Source organism: Rana temporaria, chromosome 4 (genome assembly GCF_905171775.1).
Source record: "Rana temporaria chromosome 4, aRanTem1.1, whole genome shotgun sequence".
NCBI classification, from domain to species: domain Eukaryota; kingdom Metazoa; phylum Chordata; class Amphibia; order Anura; family Ranidae; genus Rana; species Rana temporaria.
In genome coordinates, this window is record NC_053492.1 from 155,949,356 (window position 1) to 155,973,964 (window position 24,609).

Sequence of the window (24,609 nt, forward strand, 5' to 3'; positions counted from 1 at the left end):
GCCCCACCATACCATGACGCAAGGTGACAGTGAGTACTACAAAGCCTCACTCTCTCCCTTTTTTTCTTCTTTGGGGACTAAGCTCTGAACTATGCACTCATGACCGTTGCAACGGAACCAAGTGGATAACTTGCACACTCATCGACTGCATGCTGGACAATAAGCTACACGCCCACTTCTTGAGCTGGTCACACACCTTGTGCCCTGTGCATTATCAAACAGTCTCCCCCCTTTTTTTTTTTTTTTTTTTTTTTTTTCTTTCATAGGGGCTACTTTATAATGTTTAGACTTTATTGCAACCCACATAACATACCCGACACTCTATTGGTGTTATGATTTTGGCAGTTTAGTTATACGCCATAAACACAACAGGGCTCATATATGCTTCTATAAGAAATGTGGGGTTGTAGTCAATCTAGATCCTGTATATCTGTTTTAAATGTTTCGGTTACAAGTGGCTTTTGCCACCATTTTGTTAAGTTAAGTTAATCTGAATGTCAGGTCACACCAGACAACACCATGGTCCTTCAAGGTCTTGACACTGAATATGCCAGAGCACATATCCTATCACACAGTTACACCCCCTACATAATACCTCTACACATTATCTCTGGATTTTCGCCAAGACATCCCAGCCAGATCACATTTATCTCTCCTCTCATTTATCGGCCTCAGTTTAAGTTAAATAAATTACCTGCCTAATTAGACCTCTCGGGTCCCGCGGCCCTATACCACCCACGAACGAACAGGTATAGCATACGTTCTTTAACCACCTCTACCTATATACACTGATAGTGTACCAAACCCAGACGGGTCGCTGAACCGATCCACACTCGCACCTCCCGCTTACCCCCAAGAGTACAATATAGTTCTTATTATATAAGAAACTACATAACTCACCACCCTTTAGGGTGTGTATTTGAGTACAACTCAACCCTTCCTCAATTTCCCACTTCCCCTCTTAACACCCCTTTTCCTGTCCCATCTTTTCTTTTTTTCTTTCCCTCCCCCCCCCCGCCTCTCCCCCGCACCGCACCCTCCTTACCTACTACACCTAATCCCACCCGAAAGGACAAAATGGCATACGCCTTCTTAGGAAAGTCACCCACTCTGATTTCGCACAATGTCAATGGGCTGAACATCCCTGAAAAAAGGACAAAGATGCTCAGAGAACTGAAAAAATCCCGCCCCTCCATTGTTTTCCTGCAGGAGACCCATTTCAAGGGCCAAATTATACCCAAAATCACAGACAACCTTCTCACAACAGCTTTCCATGCCACCAATCCACTGGCCAAAACCAAAGGAGTATCAATCTTACTTAACAAAGACGCACCCTTTATACTACAAAACCAGATCTCTGACCCGGAAGGTCGATATCTATTTTTGAAGGGCACGTGGGGAGGCTCCCCCATCACTTTAGCCAATGTGTATTTTCCCAACTCGGCACATATCACATTTTGTCGCAAAATAATAGATGAGCTTAAATGGTTCGCAGAGGGTTGTATCATACTAGGAGGCGACTTCAACATCCCCCTCTCACCACTGAAGGATACCTCAAACGGTTACACTCATGTCTCCTATAAGATACTAAAACGTATCAAGATCTTACTCCAATCCCTCACACTGGTAGACACTTGGAGAGCAATGCACCCCTCAGAAAAAGATTTCACTTTCTATTCAGCCCCCCACAAGAGATATTCCCGACTCGACATGATTTTTATTTCTCAGAGGGACTTGGGCAATGTACTCAGAGCTGAAATTGGCATCATGTCCTTGTCGGATCATGCCCCCACTGCCATCTCCCTTTCACTGAATACAACCAAGCGCACCGCGTTCAATTGGAGACTTAACGCCTCCTTGCTTACAGATCAGGAGATCAGGGATGACATACACCAGACAATCACGACATACTTCAAAGACAACAAAGACAGTGATACAAATGCCCTAAACAACTGGGAAACACATAAAACTGTAGTCAGAGGAGTGTTAATAAAATGGGGGGCGAGGAGGAAGAAGGAGAGAGAAAGGGAAATAACTCAACTATCTCAACGAATAGCTCATCTAGAAACCCTACACAAACAGTCCCTCTCAAAGACAATGGAAGAGGAACTGATAAAATGCAGATCTTACCTAAAACAGACCTTAGATTTAAAAGTCAGGAAAGCACTCTTTTTCAAGAAGAACATTTTTTACGAACAAGGAGACAAGAGTGGGAAACTTTTGGCTAGGGCCCTCAGGGACGCACAAACAGTAAACCATGTCCATGCCATCAAAGATAGATCAGGGACGCTAAAACATGATCCAGAAAAAATAGCTGAGCTTTTTTCTAAGTTCTATGACAAACTATATAACCTCCCCGAACAACATAAACCCCACTATATTATGAGCTCTAAAAAAGAAGCCATTCTCAAATTCCTTAAAGATAGTGAACTACCCACACTGAACCTCGAAGACGCATCCAAATTAGAAGAACCTATAAATTTGTTAGAAATACAGGCAGCTATTTTAGATCTGAAGACCGGAAAAAGCCCAGGCCCCGACGGCTTCACATCCCAGTACTATAAGACCTACACCAATATCTTATGTAAACCCCTTATGTCCGCTTACAACCACCTAGCAAAAACCAAGCATGACTCTAGCTCTTTTCTATTAGCTCATATTGCAGTAATCCCCAAACCGGACAAGGACCACTCGGAGTGTGCCAACTTCAGGCCCATATCATTATTAAATATTGATTTAAAGCTCCTGGCAAAGATTCTGGCCAATAGACTGAAGCCCCTTCTTAGTAAAATCATTGGTCCTGAACAGGTGGGCTTCATGCCCGGAAGGGAGGCGCGTGATAACATCACGAAAGCACTCAATCTGATTCACTCTGCACAAATATCTAAAACAAAAGGGATGTTACTCTCCACCGACGCCGAAAAGGCTTTTGATAGAATTTCATGGGACTACATGTTCTCTACCTGCTCTCATATAGGGCTGGGGGAGGGCATGTTGTCATGGATATCAGCCTTATACCAAAAGCCACAAGCAAGAATTAAAGTTAACAATACCCTGTCCACACCAATAAACATACAAAATGGGACTCGCCAGGGCTGCCCCCTCTCCCCCATTCTTTTTATCTTATCACTAGAACCCCTGATCAGAGCAGTCAACTTATCTAAGGATGTGAGAGGCTTTGAAGTGGGTAGGACCGAATACAAGGTTGCCGCATACGCGGACGACCTCCTGTTCTTCCTCTCAAAGCCTTTCTTCTCCATCCCCAATCTACAAAAATTATTTGAAACATTTGGGTACATCTCGAACTTTAAAATAAACAAATCCAAATCCGAAGCCCTGAATCTGACTCTAACGCAAACCCAGGTTGATCATGTAAAGTCTAACCACTCTTTTCATTGGGTCCCCTCTTCCCTTAAATACTTAGGGGTTCACCTGACAAACACCATAGAAGCACTCTTCCACGCTAACTATTCTCCACTGCTTCGTTCAATTTCCAATGACCTTCAAAAATGGTCCCCAAAATTATTCTCGTGGTTCGGGAGAGCATCGATCCTGAAAATGACAATTCTCCCCAGGCTTCTGTACATATTCAACGCACTCCCAGTACACATACCAGAATCATTCTTTACCAAACTAATCAGACTCCAGAGGAGATTCCTTTGGGCTGATAAACACCCCAGAATTAATATCAGACTCCTCACCTTACCCAAAAGCAAAGGAGGAATAGGTCTCCCAGACTATAAGAAGTACAACCAGGCATCCCATATTACCAGAATAATTGACTGGCACTGCCATAGTAAGGACAAGGATTGGGTTGAAATAGAGAGGCAAATGGCACCACACCACACCTTATTCGCACCATGGGCCACACATTCTAAAACACCTACCTCCACGAAGCACCCCCTAATCGCGAACACACTTAAAATCTGGCACAAAATCGCCACAAAACATGGTCTGGCGACAACCCCAGGCCCCCTAACCCCTATCTTTGACAACCCTGACTTTCCACCAGGCACCCAGGGCGGAAGCATTCCTGGCCTCCTAGCATCTGACTGCATTTCTGGAGGCAAAGTGAAAACATATGCTGAGATGAGGACGGAGTACGGGGAAGCTTTCCCAGGCCGCTGGTTTCATCTCCAATTACATAATTTCCTGGCTAACACCAGGTCTCTATCACTATATAGCCGCCCAATGACCACCCTGGAAGGCCTATGCCACAAACGAGAACAAGTCCCTCATACTACATCACTAGCCTACTCCTGGCTCATACAACCACCACTAACTGAGACGCATGGGCATAAATTACGGTGGGAGAGAGACCTAGGTGTCGACATAGATGACTCACAATGGGAGAGGGCTTGTATCCTTTCACACAAATGCTCCTTAAGCACTAGATATCAGGAGATCTCCTACAAGATACTCACACAATGGTACATTACACCACAGAGGGCCAAGAAGTGGTCCAACAATACCTCAGACATCTGCTGGCGTTGCAAAACAGAAGTGGGTTCCTTCATACACATATGGTGGGAGTGCCCTGGGATCCATGCCTATTGGCAAAATGTGACCAAGTGGATAAGACACATAACTGAAACTACGATTACACTTGATGCTGCTGCATGCCTGCTCCACATAAATCATCTCCCAATAAGCAAATACAAAAAAACCCTCACCAGACACCTATTGAACGCAGCCAAAACCCTCATCCCTCTTCATTGGAAATCAACTCGAGCCCCAGGAATCAGGGATTGGTTAGATAGAATTGCATACATATTCAAAATGGAGGAAATAGTAGCCATGAAGCAAGAGAGAAGCTCTAACTTTAACGATTTATGGCAACCATGGCTCATGTTTACCTACTCTGATGAATACCAAGCTCTGTACCAATGACCGTATTTTATACCTTTGTCATGTATGCTCCAAACTTAATGCTGGTCATTATTAACTATCTGATTGTTCGAGATTCTGGGTAAAAAGATACAATATATCAAATAAATATGGGCGACCACCCTCCCAAACCTTCCCCCCCCCCCCCACCCCCAACCTCATCCCTCCCCTCTCTACCCTTCACCTTCATTCCTTACCCCCCCCCCCCCCCCCCACACACCCCTCAATCGTGTATCCATAACTGTTATAACATTATGCGTTTTGAATTGCATAATTAATACCCTGTCAATTCATGCCATGTTTTGATGTTCGCTGACATGTAAAGTTATTAGATCTATCTGCTTTGTCAGAATTAACAACCTGTCACAAAATATGTCAAATGTATGCCTTGTTTATTCTCTAATAAATATTCTTTGATTGAGAAAAAAAAAAAATAAACAGAGGACAGCGGTCTGATGGACCGTTTTCATCGGTCAAAACCGATCGTGTGTGGGCCCCATAGGTTATTTAACCATTGGTTAAAAAAAAGCCAACTTGCTTTAAATTTAACCGATGGATTCCTAACAGATAGGTCAAAACCGATTGTTAGTAGGCATAACCATTGGTTAAAAATCCATGCATGCTCAGAATCAACTCGATGCATGCTTGGAAGCATTGAACTTCGTTTTTTTCAGCACGTCGTTGTGTTTTACGTCACCGCGTTCTGACACAATCGTTTTTACATCAGTCAGCTTCATCGGTTAACCGATGACAACGGTCCATAGGACCGTTCTCATCAGATGGACTGATCGTGTGTACGTGGCTTAACCGATCCCGTAAAACTCACTTATTCAGGAAAGCCTATCCCACTACTACCTAAGAACTGTACACAAGTCACCTCCATCAGATCATCTCCTGCAGCTATTACCTTTTGTACCACCTCCCCGTCCCTGTAAATTGTAAGCTCCATGTGCTGGGCCCTCCTGTCCATTCTGTAGTGAACTGTATTGTAATTGTACTTTCCCCCCTCTACATTGTAAAGCCCTGTGCAAACTGTTGGTGCTAGATTAATCCTGTATTATGATAATAAAATATTTATATTAATTTGACAAAGTCGTAATTTCAATACTTCAATCACAATCAACATGCTGTTAAGGCTTCATTCACACTAGTGCCTTGCAGGAACACACACAAAATTAAACAACACAATGCAAAACAGATGCTGCTCCTTTGCAGAAGCACAACAGTGCCAATAATTCTTGCAAATGTGCACACATGACAAATAGTGCAGTACCATGCGTTTTGGTGTAACCTGTTTTTTGCAAGATTTTTGCGCATAGGACAGCCCATTGAAATTAATAGGTTGCCCTAAATGCGATGCTGCATCTCAGTGATCTCTGTCGGTAAAATTTAAGTTTGTGTTGCATCAAAAGGACCTTAAGCCCTGGTTCACATTGATGCGATTTGGCATGCGATTTGAGAAGTGCTATAGCTGGCTACTGCATGCTTTACCTATAGCAGCCCCCTTTCAATTAAGGCAAGAAGGCCTACCAGTACTTGGTTGCCCCCAGGACTTATACAATGCAATAGTTTCTGTCTACCACGCCAGGGCAGATGCGAACTGAGCAAAGCAAACAGGCACTTGTAGTTTAACAGACAGATAGCATGGTTCAAAGGCAGTTCAGGTAATAAGGCAGGCTGAGTTCAGGGGATAATCCAGTATCTGTTCCAGGTAAAAGGCAGGCTAAGTTCTATAAAAAGGCTTACCTGTAGGTAAATTACAAATCTCCTAAATGTGCACCGTTTAGGAGAATTTCACCCTGCATGCAGAAAGTGATACCACTGGTGCATGCACTCTGAAGGTCCAGCATACCTTGCTGAAACTTCAGAACTCTGTGCCGGAACGCATGCACGCTGGAGTGACATCATCGTGGTTTGGACCAATCACAGCAACATGTCAGGGAACATGTCAGCCCTCTCAGTGGTGACAGTACAGCACTGGGAGGGCTTCATTCCAAGGTGAGTATTTCATAATGTGCTAATATGCGATATATACTAGCATATTATGCAATTGCCTTGCAGGGTTTTGTTTGTTTTTTTGAACATCTGCGGTTTGCAACCGCTATAACTTTTTCAGTGTGGGGACAGCCCCATTACAGGGGGCATTTTAGTTCTCTCTGGACTTAAGCTTTATGTTATCCTATGTGTACATAAACAAACCTGTATCTTTTGTAAAATAATATATGAAGCATTTACAATACATGCAATAATAAGGCATGGTTCAGAAATTGGAGCATAATAATGCTTTTTATTATAACTCTGTATATTTACTGCAGCCAAATACAAAGTCATATGCAATATCCATTAGTACCTTGCAAGATGCTCCTTAGAATTGCCTCTGTGTGATTCACCAGCAGATCTGCTTTAGCAATGGCTACCAGAGAAATGTAACTCGACATGTTTCTGCACAACTCCTTATTTCCCTGCTGAAGAAATCTCACTGCAAGCGGTACTGCCAGGGACATGATTGAAGGCTTGTTATAATTCTGCCAATATAAATTGCAAAATATGTTAAGTGATGTACGCAAAACATAGTTGTAGAAATTTCCAAACAAGCATAAATTGCTAGGCATCCTGAGAACATTTATACAATTTTAAAGGTACTTCCCATTAAATGTAATAAATCAAGAGATGATCAGCCTACAATTAGTACAATACACCACCCTGGGCGTGCCAGTGAATTGATTATGTTGTGGGTACACAGCCTTTATGAAGAGTTGTCTACTTAAATATCAGCTTGTGTTTTTTTGATCTACAGAATTTGATTTTGAAAGAAACAATGCCCCTTCGCATGATGGGCAAACATACATCAGAAAAAAAATGACAAAGTAAAAAAATAATATAGCATATACAATTGCTAAACATACCGTATTGTTTTTGAATGTAATTAAAAATTACCTTTCCTTTTCAATCTGCATGCTTTATAAAAAAAAAAAAAAAAATTAAATGCAATATGGCAACCTGAAGGACTTCTGTACACAGTTGGAGTACAGAACATATACATAAATGTAATATTCTGCTTGTGTGGTTGGCTGTTTTTTCCAGAAGTGTGGACTAAGATACAAGTGACATTTTAGGTATCCTTGTCAACGAATAGTGTGGTACTCCACTAAGGGTTAATCACCTCTAAAGGCATTCAGACACTGCATTTTTCCTCATTAGAACACTGCAAGTGTGTAGCCTTCTTTTGGGAAGGGGGGGGGGGGTCTGGCTATGAGAAATGGCCCTCCCCAGACAGGATATTGAACTAAACCTATAGGTGAATTAGAGGACCAGAACCTTCACCAAGTGGAAGAGTGGGTTTGATAATAAAGTTGGCAGTGCCTCCATTCAGGACAGGACCTATGTGAATAAAGGGGATTCCTTTTCTGGGAAATTAAGTAATAATCTAAACAAAGTATTTGGTAGCAGAAGAACCACTGCAAACAGCATATAACATTAACCATTGACATACAGATGCACACCAGTATAGAAATAATTCCAGTTTTATATAAGAAAAGATCAATACAGTACATACATTCAATCTACAAACAGGTATTTACAGCAAAAGGCTCTATAGGTGTCCTGGAGGAATAGTACACATATACGCGGGTCCAGTTGCAGGGGCACCTGAGGATGATATGGTGAATGTCTGTGTTGGAGACCTGAACATAAGATCTCCTCGCTGGCAGGAGCTGTGGTGTGGCACTGGAACTGTGAGACTGGAACTCAGAGTCAGCCTATCTACTCTGCACTTTAGTCCCTCCCGAACAGTTTCTAACCTGACATGTGACAGGACAGAGGAAGCTATAACCTGGCTCTAGCCTATGCTGGTTATCGAGCCCTAAGCTAAAACCAGATACAGAATCCAAGACAGAAGGGACAAGGTTAACAATAATACCATAAGCTGTATATAAAATATTAGATATTGCAATAAGCAGGTTCACCTACCAATATACTGCAAAAACATAGCAAAGAATATATATAAAACAGTCTTGCACTTGGTTTTATATATGTAAAACGACTGCTGCACCTAAAAAAATCCTGAATACTGGACCCAAAATCAAACTTTATAAAGACTAAAGTGTGCCGTCTCTTTAAAATTTTAATGTCAACAAAACATATGATAAAGTGAACAATCAATACATTTTATCAAACAATAAATGACAATACTTTCGACGTGTTTCTCCGTAAAAGACGTGCTCTGGGATATGAGACCAGAGGATGCCTATTATGGAGAAATGCGCCAGCGAGAGCTAGATCTGTGACATCATCACGCACGGGACATGCTGGCGGGACCCGCAGCCACGCAGACTGGACTGTTCAAACTGCTTGTTTTTTTTCTTATACGTGTAAGAGCAATAACTATTATAATAAAACATTGTTCGTAACTACTGCACTATGAGGCTTTCTCCTTTCTGCTTTTAACTGATGCCTGTGTTGGAGTGAGTTTGGTATCTCCTGGTCTTGGCTGAATACTCTTACTGCAGGGACACCATTGCTGTATCCTGCAGAAGAGATTACAAACACAATTGAAAGACTGATGGATAAAAATGCTTGTGATCTCATCATAATGAGATCATTGGTAAACAAAAAAGTGGGGAGACTAAAGCGCTAGCCAATACTACAAAATGGAGAGTGCAGAGAAAATAAAAACAATATATAAATCAAAATAAATGCTGCTCAAATCTAAAATTGTGCCAACAACAAAAATTGAATATGAATAAATAAGTGATGAGCGCAAAAATCGCTGAATAGTGCACATAAATGATAACAATTAAACAGTGTAAAAAGAATGCATAGAAAGTCCAAATCAGTGAATGAATCCTCTAAACTGAGAGGAGATGTTGCCAAAGATATACCAATGTCCTGAGGATTTGTTTTTTGCAGCACTTGATCACTTGTATATGGATGTTTCATTTCATTCATACTTATGAAATTTGGGACACTTTGCCATAATATTCAGTTTGGTTTCACGTATTCAGCACTCACCATCACAGATGGTTCCCACGCAGTAGACATTGGTATATCTGTGGCAACATCTCCTCTTAGTTTAGAGGATTCATTCACTGATTTGGACTTTCTATGCATTCTTTTTACACTGTTTATTTATTATCATTTATGTGCACTATTCAGCGATTTTTGCGCTCATCAATGAGATCATTCCTGTACGGTAAGAGGCTACTAGCACTTTGAACACTGGAGCACACGTTTGTTTACATTTGAGCACTGAGCACTAGATGATCATATGTGGATTTAGACTTTTTCACATATTTATGAATTTTTAATGATTTTTGATGATAGCATAGTCATTCACTGTTTGATTGTTCACTTGATCATATGTTTTGTTGACAATTAAAATTAAAGAGACTGTGCAATTTGTTCTTTTTATACAGTAGCAAAGACCTAGCTATCTGGCACTGTGCATATGAAACAATAACAAAGGCATAGCAAAAATACTCTGTCTATTGCAAGGATTTAAACATACACTCAGAAACTACAGTTAAACTATTAAATCATAAAAATACTTCCCGTCCCTTCTTGCTTGGGGTTTAGGTGCATTAACAGGACACATGTGGCTAAGACCTTCTCTGTCTCTCTTTGCATTCTCCTTCTGGGTCTCACAGCCCAGGCAACAAAAGCAGTAAATTATGTACAAAATTATACATAAAACTATGATAATAGCAGCTAACAGTAGAGGGCAGAAAAAGTACATCAGGTGACTGATACTGAAAAAGCCGCTCCCTTTCACATTCACTTCACACATTGACATAGCCAAACTGGGGGCGCTGAGGAACAGGGGGGGGGTGTCTGAGGAGGATAGAAATGAGGTCTGGTGGTCTGGGGAGGAGAGGAGAGGTATGAGGAGCATATGGAAGGGTAGGAGGAGTAGAGAGGAAAGGTCTGGGGGGGGGGGTCTGAGAAGGAGAGGGAGGTCTTGGGGGTTTGAGGAGGAGAGGGAGGTCTGGATGGCATATGAGGAATAGAGAACAGAGAGGGGAGGTCTGGGGGATCTGAAAAATAGAGAAGGGAGGTCTAGAGGGTCTGAGGAGTAGAGAGGGGAGGTCTGTGTAGGTCTGAGTAGGACAATAAGGTCTGAGGGCTCTGAGGAGAAGGGGGGGGTCCAGATTGGTCTAAGGAGGAGAGTGGGGAGGTCTAAGGGGTCTGAGGAGGAGAGGAGAGGAAGGTCTGGGGGCTCTGAGGAGAAGATGAAATATTTAGCGGGTCTGAGGAGGTGAGGAAAGGTCTGGGGGCTCTGAGGAGGAGAGTATGAAGGTCTGGGGGCTCTGAGGAGAAGATGAAATGTTTAGGGGTCTGAGGAGGTGAGGAAAGGTCTTGGGGCTCTGAGGAGGAGAGTAGGAAGGTCTGGGGGCTCTGAGGGGAAGATGAAATGTTTAGGGGGTCTGAGGAGGTGAGGAAAGGTCTGGGGGCTCTGAAGAGGAGAGTAGGGAGGTCTGGGGGCTCTGAGGAGGGGACGGGGTCTGAGGAGAAGAGGGGAGGTCTGAGGGCTCTGAGAAAGAAAGAGAAGATCTGGGGGCTCTAAAGGAGAGGGGGTTTAAGGAGTAGAGATGGGAGGTTTGAGAAGAAGAGGAGGTCTGGGGGCTCTGAGGTGAAGAGGGAAGGTCCTGGGGGTCGGAGGAGGTAATGAAAAATATGGGGGGTCTGAGAAGGTGAGGAAATGTCTGTGGGGGGGTCTGAGGAGGTGAGGAAAGGTCTGGGGGGTCTGAGGAGTTGAGGAAATGTCTGGGGGGGGGTCTGAGGAGGTGAGAAAAGGTCTGGGGGGTCTGAGGAGGTGAGGGGTCCTGAAGAGTAGACAAGAGAGGTCTGGGGGTCTAAGAGGGAAGGAAAGTTTTGGGGCTCTGAGGAGAAGGGGGGGTCTGAGGAGAAGAGAGGGAAGGTCTGGGGTGATTGGGGAGGAGAGGGAGATTTTTGGGGTCTGAGGGGGAGAGGAAGTACCAGGGGGCATCTGAGGAGTAGAGAGGGGAGGTCTGGGGGATCTGAGGAGGATAGGAAGGTCTGAGGGCTCTAAGGAGGAGAGGGGAGATCTGGGGGGACAAAGAAAGTAAGGAAAAATCTGAGGGGTCTCAGGAGGTAAGGAAAGGTCTGGGGGGGTCTGAGGAGGCGAGGAAATGTCGGGGGGCACTGAGGTGAAGAGGGAAGGTCTGGGGGCTTGGAGGAGGTAAAGGAAAATCTGGGGGTCTGAGGAGGTGAGGAAAGGTCTGGGGGGGTCTGAGGAGGTGAGGAAAAGTCTGGGGGGTCTGAAGAGGTGAGGAAATGTCTGGGGGGGGGGTCTGAGGAGGTGAGGAAGGGTCTGGGGGGTCTGAGGAGGTGAGAAAAAGTCTGGGGGGATCTGAGGAGGTGAGGAAAGATCTGAGGGGTCTGAGGAGGAGAGGGGGCATGAAGAGTAGACAAGAGGTGTCTGGGGGTCTAAGGGGGAAGGAAAGTTTGGGGGCTCTGAGGAGCAGGGGGGTCTGAGGAGAAGAGAGGAAAGTCCTGGGGGATTGGGGAGGAGAGGGAGTTTTTTGGGGTCTGAATGAATGAATGAATGAAAAACTTATAAAGCGCGGCGCATGCGAACTGAATCGCTTCTGGGCGCTAGTTGTTCGTGTCTCATGACATCAAAAGAGCAGAGTTTTGATCCGTCTTCTGAAAGTCAGGTGGTTTTCCTCCAACCGAATGCTGGTTGGTAAAGCGTTCCATAGTCTAGGACCCTGAAAAGCAAACCTTCTTTCTCCTTTGGACTTGTATTTGGTTTTTGGTACCCTGACCAGATTTTGGTCGGTGGATCGCAGAACGCGATTCGAATTGTGAGGTTCTATCTTGTCGCAAAGATATTGCGGAGCCTTCCCATGGATGCACTTATGTGTCAGATCTGAGGGGGAGAGGAAGTACTGGGGGGCATCTGAGGAGTAGAGAGGGGAGGTCTGGGGGATCTGAGGAGGAGAGGAAGGTCTGAGGGCTCTAAGGAGGAAAGGGGAGGTCTGAGGAGAAGAGAAAGAGAGAGGGAAGGTCTGGTGGCTCTGAGGAGAGGGAGGTTTGAGGAGTAGAGAAGGAATATCTAATGCCGCGTACACACGATCAGTTTGTCTGATGAAAACTGTCTGATGGACCGTTTTCATCAGACTAACCGATCGTGTGTGGGCCCCATCGATTATTTATCCATCGGTTAAAAAACTAGGAACTTGTTTTAAAATTATCTGATGGTTAACTAACCGATAGAAAAAAACAATTGTCTGTGGGTACGTCCATCGGTAAAAAATACACACATGCTCAGAATCAAGTCGACGCATGCTCAGAAGCATTGAACTTAATTTTTCTCAGCACGTCGTTGTGTTTTACGTCACCGCGTTCTGAAACTATCGTTTTTTTAACCGATGGTGTGTAGGCATGACTGATGAAAGTCAGCTTCATCGGATATCTGATGAAAAAATCCATCAGACAGTTTTTATCGGATGAACCGATCATGTGTACAGGGCATTAGGGGTCTGAGGAGGAGAGGAAGGTCTGGGGGCTCTGAGGAGAGGGGGGGTTTGAGGAGTAGAGAAGGAAGGTCTAAGGGGTCTGAAGAGTAGAGGAAAGTCTGGGGCTCTGATGAGGAGAAGAGAGGGGAGGTCTGATGAGGAAGGGGCATTCTGGGAAGGAGGAGAGAGAGGGGGGGTCTAAAGAGATGAGGAGGGTCTGAGGAGGAGAGAGGGGGGTTAAGGAGGAGAGAGGGGGGTCTGGGGGGTTTGAAGAGGAGAGAGGGGAGGTCTGAGGAGGAGAAAGGGAGTAGGGTCTGAGGAGGAGGTAGTCACTAATCGAGCGGCCGTATTTTGAACGACTTGCAGATGCGTGATTTGGTATTTGGGGAGTCCTAGATAGAGGGCATTTGCGTAGTCAAGTCTGGAATTGATGATTATTCCCACCACGACTGCAATGTCCTCTTTCGGGATAAAGGGGGTGAGACGGCGTAGTAGATGATGGGATCCACTGACTACAGACCCTATTTGTGCATCCATTGTCATGTAGGTGTCAAAAATGACTCTGAGACTTTTGACTTTGGTGCTAGGGGTGATGGTTTTACCCAGAATGGGCGGGGGGGGGGTCCAAGTTGACGCGGGGTGCCTTTTCCGGTTTGCGTGAAACAGGAGAAGTTCTGTTTTTGAACCATTGAGTTTAAGATAACTGGATGTCATCCTGCTATCTATTAGAGTAAGGCATTTTTCTAGTCCAAGAGAATGATCCTATTTGTTGCAGATCCGGAAATACAGTTGAGTGTCGTCTGCATAGGAGTGGTAGAGTAACTTCTGGTTACTGATGATTTCAAAGAGGGGGCGGAGATAGAAATTGAACAATACGGGCGACAAGGGAGATCCCTGAGGGACTCCTCATGAGACCGTACGTTCTTCAGAAGTGAAAGATCCCAGTTTCACTGTTTGTGATAAGTTTTCCAAGAATGAGGAGAACCAGGGTAAATCACCTTCCGCGACTCCGGCCACTTCAGCTAGCCTAGCTAGTAGTAGTCCGTGGTCTACAGTGTCAAAAGCTGCGCTGAGGTTCAGCAGGATTAGAAGACAAGATTCTCCTTCGTCTGCGGCCTCTAGAGCATCATCCCATATTTTAAGCAGCGCCGTTTCTGTTCCGTGACCAGGACGGAAGCCTGATTGAAACGGGTCGAGTAATTTATGGGTGTCTAAATGCAGTTGCAACTGTTGTACAACTTCTTTCTCCATTACCTTGGAGAAGGTATTTAGACCCATTATGGGCCTCCGGTTGTTTGGGTCTTTGGGGTCAAGGGTGTTCTTTTTTAGGATTGGTTTTATTGTACCTTGTTTCAGCAAGGTGGGCACCGTTCCCTCCTTGAATGATTGGTTTATGAGCTGCGTGATAGCTGGTGCCAATATGTCGGCACTTTCTTTCAGCAGTTTAGTGGGAATGATGTCATTGGGTGCTGTGCTGTCACGTAGAGTCCCGATGATGTTTTTAGTGGAATTGATGGTAATGGGTTTTAGAGTGAATTTTGGTGGTTGCGGCGGGTTTATGTGGGTATTTGGTTTGGGATTTGGGGAAAGGTTAGGGACGATTCCATTTTGCTGAATACTTTCCCGGATTTTTTCAATTTTATTGATGAAATAATCCGACAATTCGTTGCAAAATTCTTGTGAATCAGAATTGGGGGCCTCTAAACAAGCTGGGTTCATAGTCTGCGAAACCAGCTTGAAGAGTTCGCGGGGGCGGTTTAGGGCATTTGCGATGATGTTGGAGAAGTGATTTTTTTTGGCCATAAAGATTTCTTTATGGTATTTTTTTGTTATTGTCTTGTAAATGGTGTGGTTTTTATCAGAGGAGCTCCTTTTCCAGGCAGCTTCTGCTCTTCTTCGCTCTTGTTTTAGCAACGTCAGCTGGTCATTAAACCAGCTGGAGTTGTTTTTTCGGATGCAAGTTTTGCGTTTTGGTGCCACCAAGTCAGCTGACTGTAGTAGCGCCTTGTTGATGGCGTCAAGAGGATGCCACAGGAAAAATGGCAGTCTGCCCTCACTCCACAGTAACCCCGTGCTAAGACTGAGGAAAGTTCTCAGTCTCAGCACCTGCTCTCTCTTGCCACCTGCAGTTTGGAGGGAGGAGAAAGCCTAATGCCGCGTACACACGTTCATTTTTTGTCTTGTAAAAAAACATCGTTTTTTCTCATGAAAAAAAAAACTAAATTTTTCAAACTTCATTTTAAAAAACGACGTTGCCTACACACCATCGTTTTTTCAAAATGCTATAGCAAAACGCAGTTACGTACAACACGTACGATGGCACTCTGTTCCATTCAAGCTCGCGTCATAACTTGCTTCTTAGCATGCGCGGGTTTAAAAACGTTGTTTTAAACGTTGTTTTAGCCCACACGCGATCATTTTTTATGACACAAAAAACTACGTTTTGAAAAACGACATAAAAAATTGAAGCATGTTCGAATTTTTTTCATTTATGTCAGAAGACATAAAACAACGTTTTGCCCACACACGATCATTTTAAATTACGTTTTTAAAAAAGGTTGTTTCTTTTTATCACAAAAAACGACGCGTGTACGCGGCATTAGCCTCTCTCCATCTGCAGCTATCGGCCACTGCTCTTTGTGACAGAAGTGACAATCACTCTTGTCAGTGAGGAGCAGGATGAGCGCCCACATCACCAGTGGGCTCCCCTTCCCCAGCATGATGCTTGCTTGTTCCCCCTTTTCCTGGCCCTGGCTGCCACCACCTGATGCTACTTCCTGCTTGGCTACAGCTCTCGCAAGCCAGCTCTCAAGTCAGGAATCCATACCTCCCAACTTTTTGAGATGGGAATGAGGGACACCTATCAGCCAAAGTATGTAGGCATAGGACACACCTCTTGCCACACCCCCTTAAAGGAGAATTGAACACAAAAAAATCAAGATTGGTTAAACCCACAAGTGCTTTTTTTACCACTAAAAATCCTTTATATTGTATTTTGGAATTTACAAATGCAGCAATTAAGAAATCAGATGAAAGGTTTAGTGCTGGGAAACACTTTTTGATAGATAAAAAGTGCATTTTAAATACATCTATATAGATCAGACCAAAATGAGGGACAAATGAGGAGGAATGAGGAACAGAGGGACATTGCTCCAAATCAGGGACAGTCCCTCAAAATCAGGGACAGTTGGGAGCTATGGGAATCACTTCACTTCCAGACAGTGGCTGTGGGCAGCGGTAGCCAGAACTATAATCATAGCATTGGCAAATGCAACTGGTAAGATGGAAAAAAGTTCCAATGTTGCTGATGCATGTAAACAGTACCTTTACCCACTTTGGGCTCAGGGAAATTTTGGATGTGGATTTTTTATTTTTATAGTCCATGTGGGTAGTGTGTGTCAGGGCATAGTATGCCCCCATTTCCTCTGGGCCGTGTTCCTGGCACACCTTGCATAAATTGAGGATACTGCCACTGCCATGTGGCCTCTTCAAGAGTAATTGCTATTATGGCTGTAATGTCTATGCCAGAACCTGCTTTTTGTTTTTTTGTTTAGTTAAGAACCACTAAGACCACAGTATAAAATTAGGGAGTAGGCATATTTATGTATTTACCCCTGAATATTCTTTTTTAGATTATACCAGGTTTGTAAAAATCCTTGCAAGGTACATTGATCTCCCAGAGAGGATTGTTTTTTCTCAACAAACATGGTTTTACTTTATGAAGGCTTTTCTATGCATACTTCCCTTGGTACCTCCACACATCCTGTATACATTGTAAACTATTTTTTGTTTTTTGCTTAATTCCAAGGGCCCAATCACACTTGTCTGTTTTCCTTCCTGTAGTAAAACATGTGGATTTTACTGCATGAAAGGCAAATCATAAAGAAATTCCATTCACTGAAAAAAAAAAAGAAGTTCTACTTTACAGTATATGCATAAGCTTGGAAGCAGATGCTAATCCTTTTATTCTTTCCCTATTGACAAGTACTACGATTTCTCTCCTTCCTCTGTTGTAAGAAGAAGGGGAGGGATCAACACTGTACACAATAGCATGCAACCACTGTGATGACCAATAACAGCTTTGGTACCCAGGTACCCAGACCTCAGGATTAGCTTGGTACAATGGGGGTTATTTACGAAAAGCAAATCCACTTTGCACTACCAGTGCAAACTACAAGTGCAAAGTGCACTTGAAATTGCACTGAAAGTGCACTTAGAAGTGCAGTCGCTGTAGATCCGAGGGGGACATGCCAGGAAAATAAAAAACAACATTTTAACTTGCACATGATTGGATGATAAAATCAGCAGAGCTTCCCCTCATTTGAGATCTACCCCTCGGATTTACAGCGACTGCACTTCCAAGTGAACTTTCAGTGCAATTTTAAGTGCACTTGTAGTTTGCACTTGTAGTGCAAAGTGGATTTGCCTTTTGTAAATAACCCCCAATGTGTCTGTTTATTGAGCCATCTAATGAAAGCTTGGTACCCAGTGATTATGGGTTATAAACGTCACTGTGTAAATAACGGGTCATCGATCTGCTGCCTAAAGTTGTATCCCAGGAGAAAAGTGGTAATTACAGTTATATATGTTACCATTTACTAAAGTGCACATTTACATTTGTCCCTGACCTCGAGGAGCTTACAATCTAAGGTTCCTATCACACATCCATACACACTAGGGACAATTTAAATATGAGCCAATTACCCTACCAACATGGCTTTGAAGTGTGGAAGGAAACTGTAGTAAAAATCTGAATTACAGCCCCCCCGCTCCTACTAGCTTAGGGGGGTGTATTTTTTTATATTAACTGTGCCCCATTCTGATGATCATATGCTGATAGGAGTGTAGAGAATATTTCTTCAGTTTCAGGTAAATGCCCATTCAGCACCGCTTGCATGTTCTTCTGCCTTGGCTTAACCACTTGAGATCCGCGCTATAGACAAAAGATGTTCACAGCGCGGCCCTCAAGTGCAGAGTGGACGTCTTTAGACGTCCTTTTATGTGCATTACCCGCGCGCGCCATTACTAGTAAAAAAAATAATAATAAAAAAAATCATATTTCTGTTACCCATTTTGTAGGCACTATAACTTTTGCGCAAACCAGTCGCTTTTTGCGTTTTTTTTTTACAAAAATACGTCGAAAAATACGTATCGGCCTTAACTGAGAACAAAATTTTTTTTTTACGTTTTTTAAAAAAAAAATTGGGATATTTATTATAGCAACAAGTAAAAAATATATATATATATTTTAAACTGTCGCTCTTTTTTTGTTTATAGCGCAAAAAATAAAAACCGCAGAGGTGATCAAATACCACCAAAATAAAGCTCTATTTGTGGGGAAAAAAGGACGTCAATTTTGTTTGGGAGCCACGTCGCATGACCGCGCAAATGTCAGTTAAAGCGACACAGTGCCGGAAGCTGAAATTTCGCCTGGGCACGAAGGGGGTTTATGTGCCCAGTAAGCAAGTGGTTAAGTCCCGGCCAGCAGTCTGCCTGCTTATCTTCTTGCATTCCCTGGTGGAGTGATCTTCCTCCGCTCCCCACCCAGTAGTAGCCAGGGGCCCAAAGAGTAAGACTTGACAGGCTGTAAGGCAGGCGGTGGCGATGGACAGAGTTGCTGATTGCCGCCATTACTAGTAAAAAATAAAAATAAATATGTCCCCTGATTTAATTTTAAAAATCTGGTCACCTTATTCTAAAGGACATACTGCACCCACATAAAACAGTTAGGAGTGTCTGGTATGCTGGTACTTGTAGTTCCACACCAGTTGACCACATGCTTCCTGGTACTTGTTCGGTCTGCCCAGTGTAGCAGATTGCAGCAGAGGTCAAAGACTTTGAAATTTTGATTTCTACTGAATTACGGTTTATGCTGCAGTCTTTCAGGAATCAATATTCACCTGCATGTCTTCCAGTTTATGTGTGCACAGATGCCAGTCAAAGTGTGCCATGTCCTGGACTAAAAAGCCTGATTACACATGTAGTTGTTAGATTCCAACAGGCCAGCTTTTTACATTGGTAATTCAAGGCATAACATTTCCATGTTTGGTGTATAGGGATAGCTAAACAACACCTACAACCATTACACTTGTAATTCACAAACCCTTTTATTTCAAAAGGAAAAGTGGCATGCATAGTGCATACAATCCTCTCACCTCTTTACAACCATGGAAGTTCCCTTCCCTAACTCACTCCGCGCTAGAGCTATCCCTGGAGAAGATGGAGGGAGGATCCAGCATTCACACACTAGGCACGGAGGAGGAAGAAGTCAAATCCTCCTCCGCTACGCTCTGAAAGCTGGGACCCTCACTCTCCCCCTCCTCGGCTCGGACGTGACGTCACAGGTTACTAGACGCCAGGAGGGCAAGCGTTAGCAACCAGTAAAGCCCTGTACACACGATCGGATATCTGATGGAATCTAATCTGATGGATTTTTTTGTCGGATATCCAATGAAGTTGACTTTCATCAGTCTTGCCTACACGCCATCGGTCAAAAATCTGACCGTGCCAAAACGCGGTGACGTACAACACTACGACGAGCCGAAAAAAATGAAGTTCAATGCTTCTGAGCATGCGTCGACTTGATTCTGAGCATGCATGGATTTTTCTCCGATGGAGTTCCACACAGACGATCGTTTTTTTATCCATAGGAAAAATGTAAAACATGTTCTATTTTTTTTCACTGATGAAAAAAAGACCAATGGGGCCCACACCCGATCAGTTTGTTCGATGAAAACAGTCCATCGGTCCGTTTTCATCAGGCAAACCGATCGTGTGTACACGGCTTAAGAGTTCAGTCCAGCAGCGTAGCAGTGCAACAACAGGAGGGTTGGCGCTGGCGCTGCTGCTGATTTGAAATAGTGGGAGAGACACTCGGGACTGGGATTCAGTAATATTTCTCGGGGGGAGCAATTGCCCTGTTGCCCCCCCCCCCCCCAGATCTGCCCCTGACCTGAAGAGTCTACTTGTTCTACCCACAAGAACAAGCAAACTTCATGCCGATAGCATCTAGGACAGGATTTGAACTGAGCATCCCAATGATGCATGGCAGAAGTTCTAACCACTAAGTAACTGTACTGGATCCTTTTGTAAAAGCTTGGTGAACTGAGCTTAATATCTGCTATAGAAGTCGTGAATTTTTTTATTATCCTTGGTATGAATCTAACTTTGAATTACATTTTTTAGTAATTACTGAAAGTAAAACTGAAGATAATTTTAGAATACAGTCAGATTTTACTTTGTAGATGTGGGGAAAAGGTGGGCCAACACAGCCTTTGAAATTCAGCGTGTTCTAAGTGTAATAAAATATTACCACTAGAAGATGATTTTACCAGTTGCTAGTTGCTATTGAGGTGGATACGTGATAAAACATACAAACCAAAGCAAAAAAAAAATAAGTGTAGCCCACCCCAATATGTTAATATTACTAACAAAATGAACATTATGAGCAAGGCTTAATGTTTGAAAATATAGAAAATAACATTGCTTCAAAAAGGCAAAAAAATATTGTAACAAATGTGCTGCAAGTTTGCTAGGAAAGGGAGTCCTCATGTGGTTAAATTCTATATAACAACATGTGGCATACGCATCATTTACTGTATTTGTAATTGTAAAACCATAAGCTTACTTGTAGAATACAGCTCATGATATCAGACGCAATCTTGGCATGTGGAGTATCCTCATCTTTTGCTGGTGGCTTAAGGTTGTGCTCCAAACATGATTCCCAAAGTGACACAAGAGCCTGGCCGTGTTTCTCTATGGTCCCTGTTTCTCTAATTGCTGTTGTAATACGAGTGATGCAAATTTCTACAACTGCTTGATCATTGTCATTAGTTTGGTAATCCTGTTTTAAAAAAGAAAACAATTTTTTTTTTGTAATTTAACCACTTAAGGACCAGCCCATGTACATATACGTCCACAATATGGCACGTACAGGCACATGGGCGTATGGGTACGTCCTCCCCTATTAGCGGGTGGGGGGTCCGATCGGGACCCCCCCCGCTACATGCGGAGGTCGGGTCCGCTCGGGGAGCGATCCGGGACCACGGCGCGGCTATTTGTTTATAGCCGCTCCGTCGCGATCGCTCCCCGGAGCTGAAGAACGAGGAGAGCCGTGTGTAAACACGGCTTCCCCGTCCTTCACTATGGCGGCGCATCGATCGCGTCATTCCCTTTATAGGGAAGACACGATCGATGACGTCATTCCTACAGCCACACCCCCAAACAGTTGTAAACACATACACAGTGATCCCTAACTCCTACAGCGCCGCCTGTGGTTAACTCCCAAACTGCAACTGTCATTTTCACAATAAAGAATGCAATTTAAATGCATTTTTTGCTGTGAAAATGACAATGGTCCCAAAAATGTGTCAAAATTGTCCGAAGTGTCCGCCATAATGTCGCAGTCACGAAAAAAATTGCTGATCGCCGCCATTAGTAGTAAAAAAATAAAAAAAAATAAAAATGCAATAAAACTATCCCCTATTTTGTAAACACTATAAATTTTGCGCAAACCAATCGATAAACGCTTATTGCGATTTTTTTTACTAAAAATAGGTAGAAGAATACGTATCGGCCTAAACTGAGGAAAAAAAATGTTTTTATATATGTTTTTGGGGGATATTTATTACAGCAAAAAGTAAAAAATATTGCTTTTTTTTCAAAATTGTTGCTCTATTTTTGTTTATAGCGCAAAAACTAAAAACCGCAGATGTGATCAAATACCACCAAAAGAAAGCTCTATTTGTGGGGAAAAAAGGACGCCAATTTTGTTTGGGAGCCACGTCGCACGACCGCGCAATTGTCTGTTAAAGCGACGCAGTCCCGAACTGTAAAAACCCCTTGGGTCTTTAGGCTGCATATTGGTCCGGGGCTTAAGTGGTTAAATGCATGTAATACTTGTATAACACAATATCTTAATAGACGTAAGGTAAATATCCTATGTATTGAACAAGATTGATGCTTCCTATTTTCATTGTGGGTAAACAGATATTGTTAATTCTCAGTGCATAACCCAGATCTTAGTGACTAGCTACATACAACACATGCTTCTTAAACTAGTTCAGCTGCTCACACTGGGGTAGATTCAGAGAGCAATTGCGTCTGCGTAACCATAGTTACGCAGCGCAATTGCTTACTTGTGCCGGCGTATCGAATGCTCCTGATTCAGGAACCTCGATACGCCGATTGCAGCCTAAGATATGACTGGCATAAGGCTCCTTATGCCGTCATATCTTAGGCTGCATTCTTACGCAGGCCGCTAGGTGGCGTTCCCGTTGTGGTCAGCGTAGAGTATGCAAATTGCATACTAACGCCGATTCACGACCCTACGCGAGCCCTGCGTACACAGTTTACGTCGTTTGCGTACGTCGGTTTTTGCGTAAGGCTGCCCCTGCTATTAGCAGGGGCAGCCAATGCTACGTATACCCGTCGTTCCCGTGTTGCGTTTTTGAAAAATTACGTTGTTTGCGTAAGTGAATCGTGAATGGCGCTGGACGCCATTCACGTTCACTTTGAAGCAAATGATGTCCTTGCGACGTCATTTACCGCAATGCACGTCGGGAAAGTTTCCCGACGGAGCATGCGCACTACGTTCGGCGCGGGAACGCACCTAATTTAAATGATCCACGCCCCCTACGGGATCATTTAAATTGCGTGCTCTTACGCCGAGCATTTTTCAGGTGCACCCACGCAATTTATGGAGCTACTGCTCCGTGAATCGAGCGTAGCGCAGGTAATTTACGGAGGCGCAGCGGCAAAACTGTGCGCTGCGCCTCCGTAAAAAATGCGCAAATGTACCTGAATCTACCCCAATGTTTTTAAGTGCAGCCCTGTTGTGGGAAGGGGAGAATTAGAGAAACAAGCCTGAGGTCACATTCGTATTGAGAGGTAAATAGTAGAAAAAAGGGCCTCTCAAAACAGCCATGGTGAAAATAATACGTAGTTTAGTATACCACTGCGTGGTAGATGCTTTCCTGGGGGGTATAACAGACTACGTATCATCCATGGCTGTTTTGAGAGGCCTTTGGACCTTGTGCAGCCTGTTCATATCTGCTAGTTGCAGGGGAGGTTGTTGTTGATATTGAGAAGGACATACCCATGTCTTTGGTGAAAATATATACCACTGGTACTGTGGATAAAATAATTTTTTTTAAGGCTCGTATTTTTTTATTATACTATCGTCCATCTTGCCTCTAAAGTCCAATCTAGGTCACTTTTTTTCTAACATTTACCTGTTGGTTATGAGTAATTTTGCAGAAAAAGTTGCAAGAGTCCAGTTGGGGGCCCCTGAAGATGATCATGCTGCAGTGTCTGTCTGACCTAAAGACAAGATCAGTGGTGATTGGGAGATCCTCCAACTGTTGTCCAATCAGCCTGCATTTCAGCTTCTCACATGCAGAAACTATGCACTGCCCAATGATGCACTGGAACTCAGAGTCAGCCTATCTACTCTGAACTTTGGTCCCTTCCTAGTAGTTTCTAATCTATCGAAGTGGCCGTCGGATTCCTAACCTGCTGGTTATTGAGCCATAAACTAAAACGATCTTTAGAATCCCGGACCATAAGGGACAGGGTTAACTAATATATAGGATATAGGATATATATTTTCAATAGGACAGAGAATTAAACTCAAAAAGCTGTGGGCAGCTACACCTTAAACAGCCAGAACACAGAAACAATTACCTAATAGTCCCTGCTTCTGGCCTGGATAAAATACAGTATTGCAGTAATGTAGCTCTTGTCGTGTCAGCTCCTGTCAGGATAAGGGGTCAGGCTCGGAGACCAGTAGCTATAGCAGTAGAGGTTCACACCAATCAACAGGTTAAAGCGGAGTTCCGGCCACAATTTTACTTTTTAAATATAAATACCCCTGTAATACACAAGCTTAATGTATTTTAGTAAAGTTGGCCTGTAAACTAAGGTCCGTTTTGTTAGGTTGTTACAGCATTTAGACACTTTATAAAATAGGAATTGACTGGGGCCATCTTAAGTGTGGGCATCATGAAGCCAGACTGTATGACTTCCTGGATTTCAGCCTTGCAAATCTCGCACATGCTCAGTGCTGCACAAGCAGTGTCAGATCAGGTTTCAGCACCTGTGCTGTCCAAGTCACATGATTCTTTGAGACTGGGGAGTTACACCCACTACATTCCCAGGAGTCTGTGAAGGCATCAAAAAAAAAAAAAAATTCCACTACGCCACTGTAAGTCAGAGAGGCAAGTTCTGTATTCACAAAGCACTT

General features: G+C 43.5%; 1 protein-coding gene across 6 annotated transcripts in view; it reads right to left on the reverse strand.

The window, feature by feature from the left end:
• Positions 1-24,609, reverse strand: part of VEPH1 (ventricular zone expressed PH domain containing 1) — a 500,435-nt gene that overhangs the window by 403,579 nt on the left and 72,247 nt on the right. For 5 of the 6 annotated variants that reach the window (XM_040349240.1, XM_040349244.1, XM_040349242.1 and 2 more), the window contains 2 exons: positions 20,995-21,210; positions 7,238-7,412 (listed from right to left, as the gene is read on the reverse strand). In XM_040349240.1, coding sequence (XP_040205174.1) covers positions 7,238-7,412; positions 20,995-21,210 — 391 coding nt within the window. Of the gene's footprint in view, positions 1-7,237; positions 7,413-20,994; positions 21,211-23,599; positions 23,686-24,609 lie in introns of those variants that run through there. The other variant, XM_040349241.1, reaches the window with a different exon arrangement.